Consider the following 11,666-nt stretch of genomic DNA (forward strand, 5'->3'; position numbering starts at 1 on the left):
TGAGGTACAAGAAGAAAAGGTAAGAGTACATAGGGTATAGTGATCTAAATTGGTGCAATTGTAGTTAGAGCATATTTTGTCCAGATTTTCAGTGTTATTACTTATTCTAGCAGGTGAAAAATAACGAGATTTGCCAACGAGTTCAAATTGGTTTCAGTGCTGCTTGCCAATAAATTCAAATTGGACTCTGCTACTATAAAACAGCTAGTAATGTAAAATCTTTGTAGCATCTCAGTGTGGTGGTATGGCTGTAGTACTTTTCATAGTGCGTCTGCATGTTGATTTCCTGCCTTACATTTTATGGTCCAGGGAGAACTTAAATATTTGATTCCAGGACAAGGATCACTGTTAAAAGAATAGTATTTGTTCACAGTATACTTTGTCAGACCTAATGAATAAGAAATAACAATTTGAAAGTGGTTTGAAATTTCTAGTCCAAACAAGGCTTCTCTGGACCATTATTGTATTTTTTATTGAGTCAGATGTGCAGTTATCCTTTGCTTCTAATGGCTATCAGGAAGACTCTTCTACAGTGCATGAGTTCTATAAAGCTTATGCTCAAATAAATTTGTTAGTCTCTAAGGTGCCACAAGTACTCCTCATTCTTTTTATGGCTGAAATGTGAGCCGTTTATGTAATGGAAGAGGGCTTGATCTGTAACTTCGTTCCAGTTTTAATTTACAAAACTATGAAGCCTACTACAGTTCTGTCTAAAATTCTGCATGCTGCTGGTATCAGCTGGGAAACATTGGTCTGCAAATCGGGGATGCTAGGTGGTGTCCTTCAGTTTAACTCAGCCTCTTAAAGGCAGTGGCAGTGAACTGCACTCCTAAACTATTAATCACAACAAACAAAGCTATTTAAACTCTACCAAAGAGATTTTATAGGCTGCTAATTGCATAGATGCAAAACACAATTATAAAGATCATCAAATTGGATTCCACTCTTGCCATCCTAGGGTTTCGCTTAAACTTGACCATCCTTTCTTCCCTTCTTCCTCCTTTTTCTTCCCTTTCCTTTATCCTCCTTTCTGTCACTCATTACAAGGAAACTTCTGCCAAAATGCAGGTTTTGCACTGGACTCTGAAGCTGGGCAGACTAAGACTCATTCTCATCCAGCAGGTGTTTCACAATCTAGGACCCCAGCACTGAGAGTGCCTTACCGACAGCTCTCCCTAGAGATCCTTGTCGTTTCCATTTCCTGAGGTGAGGGATTTCTGGAGCAACAGCTTGAAATATATTATCTGACTGCAGACAGTAATGCTGATACTGCAATCCTTATTCTGTCAGGGAAAGAATATCAGGCCTATGATTTATAATGCCACTTAAGTATAAATATATTTGATTAGGGCAGCCTTACAAAATTCTGCTCACCTGCTACCCCATGATAAGTAGGTTTGGATTTTTTGTTGGTTTTTTTCCAGAGAAGTAAAATATAATTATTTTTTCTATCATCATGACAAACAGCAGGCAAGTAGATTTTGTTTGTGGACAGATGTATTTTCGGGACTGTTTTGTGTGAGGCTGGATTAGATATCTTCAAATTCTTATTTAGTAACGCATGTTAAAATTGCTGCCAAAACATACATGTTTATGCTAAACACTCTGTGAAGCACTGGCTTGATTGTTAAGTTCTGTGGGCTGAAGATCAATTTTACCTGTGTTTTATTTGAAAGAAACATCAGAAGAAAGTAAATAATTGCTTTAAACAACCTGTTTCACAGACAATATTTTTTTGTATCTAACGCTCTCCCTTCCCCCCACCCTCCCACACATATTATATGCCATCTTAAGTGTTAGTTTCCCTCTACCGTCTCTCCCCTGGAGAGGAGCAATCTTGTAGTTGTATCCCAAATCAGAAATTCATATAGAAACAAATTTGACTTGTCAAAAACACTCATTATCCAAAAATGTCAGTGCCCTAAGATATTTGGATAATTGAGTTTTACATCTAATACTTATATATCACTTCATATTTCCAAAACGCCAGACAAATATCGTAATGCCCCTGAGATATATAAATAGGTGTAATTATCCCCATTTTTAGATAGGGAAACTGAGTTACAGATGGTGAGAGTAGCTCAAAACCACACAGCAAGCCAGTCTTAGAGCAGGATTAGAATGTAGATGTTCCTGGCTCCCATGACTGGGGTGGAACACAAGACTACTACTTTTCTCGCTGATACAGTTTGGTTCTGTAACTGATTATCCAAGTCACGATGAAGGGCTCTAGCCTTTCTGGTAATAATGCATCTTTGTTAGAGCTAATCAGATAAAGGCTTTTTTTCACAGAAAATTTCAACTTTTCAGCAAAAAATTGAAAACTGAAGTAATTCTGCCCAAACCCAAAGTAGTTTGATTTGGAAATACAGCAGAACTCCATTTATCCGATCTAATTGGGACTGGGGCCAGATTAGATCATCAAAAATTTGGATAATCTGGAGAATGGCTGCAGCACCATCTAGCTGCCAGAGGAGAGATCATCTGCTTCTGGACCTGTGTGCACTTGTTGTTTGGTTAATAAGGAGAGCTGGATAACAGAGGGTCAGATAAAGAGGCTTCTACTGTACTGGTGTGGTGATTCATGGGGATTGTAGTTCACGTGCCTCATTCTCCCATTCTCCTCTATAAACCAGGCTCTCTGGTCAGATTACATCTTCCATGATGCATCATACTATCCTCTCTGGTGAGGAGAGCCAGTGCATCAAGGGCTTTGGTCCAGTGACCATGGTACATCACGGGAGATTGTCTGGCTGGGAAGCCTGGCCCACAGAGGAGAATGTGAACATGAGGCAACTGGAATAAAATGCCTGTGAGATAGCATGGCATCCTATCCAAACTGAAATATTTCCGTATCCAGCTGAAATTATTTTTGGTTTTGGTCCACAATTGAAATCTTTTTGTTTTTTACACTTTCTTTTGTTGAAAAATCAAAATTTTCTACGGTAAGAAGACAATTTTAATGAAAAATGTTGTTTAATTGAAAACCCAGTTTGCCATCGAAAAACACTTCTGATGAACAAAATTTCCACCAGCCTTAATCTTTATATATAGTGTTGTTCATTCCAAAGCACTTCATAAACGTACATGCAGCACCACAGAAATGCTGCCATCTCTGGGAAGAAGGGTAACAGCCAGGTAGTGTACATGGCATTGCATAACAGTGGGAGAAGGAAAAACAAAGGGCAAATTCCTGATCTTATTAAGTGTCTTGGGATTCCTAGTGTCCTTTTTTAAGAACCACACTAGCCAAGCCATGCTATAGAGTCACTCGCCTCCATAGCCTAGAATTCAGTTTTATAATGCAGTTCTAACAGTTTTCAGATTGAAATAATCCCTGCCCAAACTGGTCATGGAAACAATGCTAGAATTCTGTCAGCAATAGGTGTTTAAACACATTTCAGATCCTAGAGTCTTGGAGGTCTTTTTTCTTCATTACCCTTAATCGCAAAGGCCTATACTGCTGTCTTCACTGCATTTTTTCCTGTGTTAGGAAAATGTCTTTAAAAAGCAGTTTTAAAAAACTTTCTTGAAACATTATTGTACCAGATGATTAGGGTAAGACCTGATTTGAAATGGACTGGTCTCCGTAAGCCAAGGAGAGTAAACTTTAAGAATTACAAGAGGAGAAGTTATGCTCCAGGTGAGCTGCTCAGAATATATCAGCAAGATATAAACCCGATTAAACAATTCACAGAAAAGGGAGAGTATATCCCTGCAAAATATACAGGTACACCGATTTCCCGTCTGCCCAATAGGAATCTGTAAGATAGCATCATCAATTTCAGGGAGTAGGGATTTCACTCCCTAGTTCCCCAACGTTCCTTCCAGTGGGGAGGAGTAGAGGCAAAAGAACCCAGCATCCAATAGAACAAATGTTAAGTGGTGCCCTGTCAGCGATGGCCACATACCATGTTTTTAGAAAATCTAGATATTCTGACTGCTGCCCTTTTCTCTTTTTGCATCATCCAGGATGGTTCAGGATTTGGTTTTTTCGCTGCGTTGTAGGTGTGTTCTTTGTCCCTTGTTGACAGAACGTATTTGTCTTTTAACCATTCCCTCGTGCGGATGGAGTTAATCTGTTAACTAGTGTACACTGGTTTATGTTCTTTATGGAACTCATTTTGCATTCTAGTGAAGTCATTTGTAGTTATTCCTCCTGATGCAGTGTACTTGGTTCCCTGCAGATATTGCAGTAGCTACAAGGACCTGTCCAGTGGCTTTCATTGTAGAATACCTACAATCGGATGATTTTTTTTGTTCACTATAATCCTCATTATCTTATCTCCAGTAGCTGCATGAACCTTTATCCTATAAGTCTGATCAACTCATATAATTCCAGATTTATTTGCTTTATTCCATAGCATTTGCTGCCTCTGCATGTTAATTTGACACCATCTGAAAATGTAACAACTCATGAAATGGTGCCATTTTCAAAGCCATTTAAATACAAGGTCAACCAGAGTGAGCACGATAGTGAACTAGCTTGCCTCTCTCCGTGCTTTACATTTTTGTTTTACCAATAGCCTCTGCTTCTTATCTCTAAGCCACTTGGCAGTCCGATTTTAATTGCTCTTTTCCAATTACAATATATCACAGCTATCGACCTTGGAGATCCTTGATGCTAATGCCAGGAGCTCTAGAGCTAAAGGCTCAAATGGGGGGAGGGTTAACAAAGAAAATATGTTTCTATTTTTGGCCATGGGTAGCCTCAGGCATCCACACACTAGTACTTCGGTGCCTCACTGACCCTAACAAGGGCGTGTGTAATGGGAGGGTTGTTAGCACCCTGGCACAGAGGCTAACCAAAGAGGTAGCCAATCTGGGAGGAAATCAGAGCCCCTTTTATCCTTTTCTGTTTTAATTTAGTTTACTCTTACCATGGTTTAACTCTTGGGGTTCTGTTTTAATATTCGTTTTAAACAATTAACTGTTAAAATCTGTACTACAGAAGCTACTGGAAGTGGATAGTGCAGATAGACTGGAGATGAATCATAAATCAGATATGCAAATAATTTTTAAAGCCGCTTACAGATCTGCACTTGAATAGGGGAGGGGACGTTATATAAGAGCTGTTGCTCTGTCAGCCTGCTATAATCGTATTCCTGTGGTGCAGGAGAAAGGTGCCGGCTGTTGAGTTTTTCAAATGGCTTATTTTCAATTGCAGAGCTTTCATTTTTTTTCTTTTTTTTCCCCTGCAGAAAATACCTAGTTCATCAGCCATTAATGTTCTAGATATCTTCAGTTTAGCGTGAGCATGGGTTACTGCTAGGTCTCTGTAGGTCCCCAGAAAAGCTAACTTCCAGCCCTATATGTTGGCACTAAACTTCTACTAAAGATGAGTCAGGTGTGGCCCAAATATATGTATATGAGTCATCGGTGAGCAGAAATACATTGTCATCAATGGGCTGAAAGCTTATGTAGAGAGACACTGTCTTGAGTATTTTAAATAAGACTCATTTTAAAATATTCCTGTATCTGGTAGAACATCTTTTAAATATTTTCTTCTCTGTACTCGTCTCTCAAAATAAAAAACAACAAACCATACAAATCCATCTCTGTGTTTGTAAGGACTTCAGTACCTTCAGCATCTGTTACCTTTCAGAAAGTTAGTAAAACTGTAACAGTTAAAAACAAAACTGAAGAGGAAATACTTTCTTAAACAAGCTACCCAAACTGCTCCAGTTCTTCCTCTGTAAAGCTGGCACAATCCCATCATTCCTTTTTTGTGTGGAGTGTATTGAAAACATGTACCACAAGACATTGGCTTTATAATTTGTTTCATATGTGTCTCTGATAAGCGTCACTTGTTGCTACTCTTTTCCTCTTTCTATGTAAGTACTGTACTCCAAAAGCATTACCTGGGCACATGAGGTTAATGTATGGAGACATGCTAGCGCTCTGTCTAATGACACTTGGATAATTGGCTGCCACATGAAATCATTCTGTAAGGTGTTTGTCCCGTGGGCTTTCAGAATGCAATCTGCATTGGCATGTAAATTCACATGAAGCCGTCTTTTGAACTGATATATTTTAGGACGAGGTTAAATTTTCTCTAGATGTAGTTTGTGAGCAGTACTGATTGACCTGTTAGCGAGCTCATCTGAGCTGATTGATTTCAGTAGATAAGACATGATTTTAGAACAGGCCAGGATTGTGTGTTAAGTCTATAAATGGAAAACTTATTATGCAGGCTTATTCCTAATGCTTGCAAGAACAGAGCTGCTTTGATATATTATTTGGCTTTTATCTGTTTTATGAAACTCTGCTTTGTCAGCCTCTGGACATAGATTTCAGTAGCTTGATTTAGTTCTCCCTATATCTTCTTTTAAGGGGTGAATGCACAGCAGACACACGTACTGAATCAAATGGAAAATGTGCTGTGTGTGCACATACTGTAAGAAAGTGCATCCAAAAATCAGCTCTTTTGGTGGGGCTTGTGGGGTTATCCTTTCCATTTATTTTATTCTTCTAACTTTTCTAGTGAATTTGGTGCTTGCAAAAGGTGCTGGATTGACAGATCTGGAGTCTGATTTCACGTTCTGTCTACATAACCGGAACAGCATGGACGTGTTTCTCCTATGCTGCCCTCCACACCCAACTCACCCTCCTGTAGTTCAAGGAAACTTCAAGCTCCATTGGCAAAGCTAGTGGAGTTTTCAAACTGTGCAAGCAGAATATATCTGGATCAAAACATAATCTTCCCTCTTCCCCCATTCAAACCCCACTTTGCAATAGTTACACCTATTACATATAAATAGTGTATATGTATTACACAAATATTTTTCACGTACCACTTTTCATCTGTAGATCTCAAAGCCCTTTACATAGGTGGGTAATGATCAGTATTCCCATGTAACTGATGGGGTGGGCACTGAAGCTAAAGGGATGCCATGAATTTGAAATATAGACATTTAACTTTTATTTTCAGGTATCAGGCCTGCCTCCTAGTCATCTTACAATTTTTTTGATGTTAATGATATTTTGCTATCTCTCTTTTTTTTTTCTTCTTCTTCTTTTTCCCCACTGATGCTTTGGTGAAGGTCCACCCAAACAAAAGGTGAAACTTATTGACTGCAGTGTATTCAGCTAGGCAGTGAACTATTTTATTTCAGCTTTTAAAAGGCAAATACATGAAACATACACTTACAGAAAGACTTGTCCAATGCAGAAGTTAACAAATCCTTCACAGTTTTTTTTTCTCTGCTGTAAGTAGAAGAAATTAATAATTGGGGTTGCATTCAATAATAGAAGGCAGGAGAATTCAGACAGAACTGACTTATGTAGTGTCATAAGAACATATGAATGGCTATACTGGGTCAGATCAGTGGTCCATCTAGCCCAGTATCCTGTCTTCCGACAGTGGCCAATGCAAGGTGCTTCAGAGAGCATGAACAGAACAATCATTGAGTGATCCGTCCCCTGTCATCCACTCCCAGCTTCCGGCAGTCAAGAAGCTAGGGACACCCAGAGCATTGGGTTGCCTCCCTGATCATGAACTTATCTAATTTTTTTTTTAACTCCATTGTAGTTGTGGCCTTCACAACATCAGCTGGCAATGAGTTCCACAGGTTGACTGTGCTTTATGTGAAGTTGTGGTAAACTTGCAACCTATTAATTTCATTGGGTGACGCCTGATTCGTGGGTTATGTGAAGAAGTAAATAACACTTGCTAATTCATTTTCTCCACACCATTCGTGATTTTTTTAGGCTTCTATCATATCTCCCCCTTAGTCATTCCTTTTCCAAGCTGAAAAGTCCCAGTCTTTTTAATTTCTCCTTATATGAAATTAATTCCATACCCTTACTCATTTGTTGCTCTTTTACGTATCTTTTCCAATTCTAATGTATCTTTTTTGAGATGGGACGACCAGAACTGCACACAGTATTCAAGGTGTGGGTGTACCATGGATTTATATAGTGGCATTATGATATTTTCTGTCTATTGTCTATCCCCATGGTGTTTTCGAGCGCCATAGGTGAAAGACACTTAAAAGTGGAAATATCTTTATGTTGAGCTGTCACTAGATGGCACCATATGAATTAAGATCTATAGGCCTTTGTTTACATGAGTCCAAATTACTATAAAAATGGAGATGGAATTGACAGTAAAACAAGGCTTAGAGTTTCAGGTTGGTTAGTTTCTCTTACAAGCTTCTAATAGAAGAGATGTCCAATACACTTGCTGGGCAGGTCTGTACTAAACTTTTAAAATCAAGGGGGTGAGTGAACTAGAGAATCTTCAGGTTCTAAGGGAGTAATTTAGTTGAAGAAACTTAACTGGAGGGAAAAAGTCAAAGGAAAATGTATTTCCACTGATTGAAAATCTTCATTTTGTATCTGAAGAATCTTTTTATTTCACCTTTAGGAAAGATTTGAAGCACTTTTCACGATCTACGATAATCAAGTTACATTCCAGTTGTTTAAAAGCTTTAGAAGAGTAAGGATAAATTTCAGCACCCCGGAGGCAGCAGCAAGAGCACGAATAGAATTGCATGAGACAGACATCAGTGGGAAAAAGCTGAAGCTGTATTTTGCACAGGTATGAGGCAATATGTAGATGCTCTAAATGCACTCTTATCTCCTCTCTATTCTGTACTCATTCCTGACAGAGTTCTGAAGTTCCCTCTAACCACACACTCATGCATCCTTTCTCCACTTCAGCGTGAATCTACACATTAGGGACTCTTTTTCCACCTGCAGATGATACAGCTCCGTAATTTGCTGGAAGGGTCACTCTTGAGTGACAGAGCTCTCCCCTCCTCCACAAGCTGAATGCTCTCCTTTTCTTAAAGTGCAGTCCAGCATCTCCTCTCCACAGACTCTGGGTCCATGTACAAATTTTGTTGAATTAGTGGCTCAGCATGTGTTATATAGAATGCCAAGTTCATTGTCAGCATTGAACAAAATAACTAGAAACAGTCAGAAGAAATTGAGAGGAAAAAATAGACTTAGGCTATGTCTACACTACGCACCTTTTAGCGACACAGCTGTGCCGCTACGGCTGTGCCACTAAAAGGCGCGCAGTGTAGCCGCTGTTTGTTGGCAGGAGAAAGCTCTCCTGCCAACAAAAAACTTCCACCCCAACGAGTGGTGGTAGCTTTGTCTGCAGGCAAAGCGCTGTTCACACTGGCACTTTTCGTCGGCAAAACTTTTGTCATTCGGGGGGAGTTTTTTTTTTTTTTTTTTTTGCACCGCTGAATGACAAAAGTTGCGTTGTTCAGGTTCCAGTGTAGACAAAGTCTTAGTATTAGGAAAAACTTCGTGGCCATGAGAGAAATCTCCTCGCGGAATAGTCTCCCAACGAAGTGGTATAAGTTCTGTTACTTGCAGCTTTTAAAGCTAGACTGGATAAAACACTAGAAGGGTGTGATGAAGAACAGTCCCACATTGCAAGAGAGTGATCTCTCTTCTCTCTCTGTTAGATCCTCTAGTTTAACTTCTGTGATTCTGTTATCATGGTGGTATTGTTTCTTCAGGTCCAGATGTCCAGTGAAGTAGGAGACAAGTCCTACCTCCTTCCCCCAGAACCTGTCAAACAGTTCCTGATATCGCCTCCTGCATCTCCACCAGTTGGGTGGAAGCAGAGTGAAGATGCAACTCCTGGAATAAACTATGACTTACTCTGTGCTGTTTCCAAATTGGGTCCAGGTAAGAATGTCTTCCTGCTTTTGTGGCTGTTCTGTTTCAGAAATGTCTATTCAGTAGCTTTCGTTACCTCTCTAGAAAAAGGAGTGGAGTATAGACCCAGATCTTCTGGTTGTCCCTACATGGTTACTTGTAGGGACAAAATGGTCCAATGCCTTTTCTGCCAATTTCTTAATTGATTGAGAGAGCTTCAGAGTTTAGCACCCTGCTGGGTTGCATGCTCTTGAGATAGCGCCACATATTTACTTAATTTTGCCACTGAAATCTCAGTGCATATTTAGTTGAATGAGAAACGCAAGGTAAGGTTCAGTTAGTTGGAGTTCTCTATCTTAGCTATTTTCTAGGGTGCCAATCACTGCCATATTTAGATATGGCCACCATGTAATTTAACTGCCAGACCTTTTAATTGACCTTTTCTGGGGACCTTGCCATTTCTTTCCCCTGACAACGGAAACTTCAGTTTCTCAGTGCATGGTGTGACATGCTTTGCTACTGACTTGATGTGTTACTTTGGTCAAAAAATCCCTTGCCCTCACTAGACCTCCATTTTTGCATTTGTAAAATGCGTAAAGTAATAGCCCAACTTACTTCAGAGGGTGCGGGGAGGCCTAGTGTTTGCAAAGCTCTTTTTAGATCCTCTGAAAGGTGTGGTAGAAGTGCATAGTGTATATGATATTGCTTCAGTTTTGTATGCAAATTAAGACCAATATTGCTATAAGCCCTTTAACGTTGCACGTAAATTTGTTTCCATTTCTCCCTCCAAAATATCAATTAAGTGTTGTTCGTGTGCAGAGAGCACAATTTACCAACTGTGGTGGCAATGTATTTCAAAACACGTAAGCAGCACTAGTCCAATCACATATGAAAGTGGACTAAACTAAAGATGAAAAGGGATTAAATGAATCCTTAGATTTTTAGTACATCATTTACTGTGAATGATAATGGAAACATGTTTTGAAATAAAAATAGTTCAGTGATATTTTTATATTTCCTGTGCGATGCTATTACAGATTGGTTACTTTGAGTTTAACTGTCAAACCTTTTAACTTGCTTTTTCTTTGTGTTATACTCTATAGGGGAGAAATACGAGCTTCATGCAGGAACGGAGTCTACTCCTAGTGTAGTCGTTCACATTTGTGAAAGTGAAACAGAGGAGGAGGAGGAAATTAAAAATCCCAAACAGAAAATCCTGCAGACAAGGCGCCCAGATGCTACTCCAACAATACTAAATGAATCTAAAACATTTGATTGTACACGGGAGGTAGGGGGTACCATGCACTGTTAAGTCTTGTGATGCTGTAAACAATATCTATATGAGGATATTAAATTAATACATGTATTGATGTCTGCATTGCTGCATTATATATGGCAGCAGGAGATTTTACTTGTAGTTGTCTCTCATGTTCAAGTTCTTAGATGCCAATATTCTAAACAGCACTTTAATTTTTAAGAACTAACCCCCCCCTCCCCCAGTGTAGCAAATCCACCAGATTTAAAATAATGGCAAAGCAGGAGGTTGGTTTTTTTGAAGATATGTTCACATTTTCTTGATATTGTATAGCACGGTGTACCAAATGCTGAAACAATATCTTATCAGTACCATCTATACTATTGGTTACAAAATAGTTTATTTTAGAACAGTCAAATGTGATATTTTTTGTACTGGTACAACAGCTTATATTTAATCAATATATTAATTAGAAATGTAATATACGGTGTACACTAAAATTCCTCCACAGATTGGCCCATTTGTGAACATGTTCCGGTTACTTTTCTCAGAAATGCCAAATACTTTTTATTTTAAAGGTACCTTTATGATTTGACATGAGGCACAAATACATGCGCAGAATTAAATAAGTTGTAGTTGGCAGAACTGCAATTGGGGGGAGGGAGTTGGGGGGAAAGAGGGGAAACCACAGACCACTTAGGAGGCAGATGGAGTTTGCCTCTAAAATACTATGCTGCTGTAGGATGGTGTTACACTGATAGGTACAATTGGTCGCATCGACAGTTGATTA

The 11,666-nt window shown here is 39.2% G+C and overlaps 1 protein-coding gene across 1 annotated transcript in view; it reads left to right on the forward strand.

Moving 5' to 3' along the window:
• Window positions 1-11,463, forward strand: part of RCAN3 (RCAN family member 3) — a gene marked incomplete in the record, with an annotated part of 24,519 nt that extends 13,056 nt beyond the window's left edge. Inside the window, 4 exon segments of the mRNA XM_034753949.1 lie at window positions 1-19; window positions 8,369-8,542; window positions 9,480-9,651; window positions 10,725-11,463. Of these exon segments, the coding sequence (XP_034609840.1) occupies window positions 1-19; window positions 8,369-8,542; window positions 9,480-9,651; window positions 10,725-10,933 (574 nt within the window).
• Window positions 11,464-11,666: the final 203 nt, after the last annotated feature.

Source organism: Trachemys scripta, chromosome 20 (assembly GCF_013100865.1).
Source record: "Trachemys scripta elegans isolate TJP31775 chromosome 20, CAS_Tse_1.0, whole genome shotgun sequence".
NCBI lineage: Eukaryota > Metazoa > Chordata > Testudines > Emydidae > Trachemys > Trachemys scripta.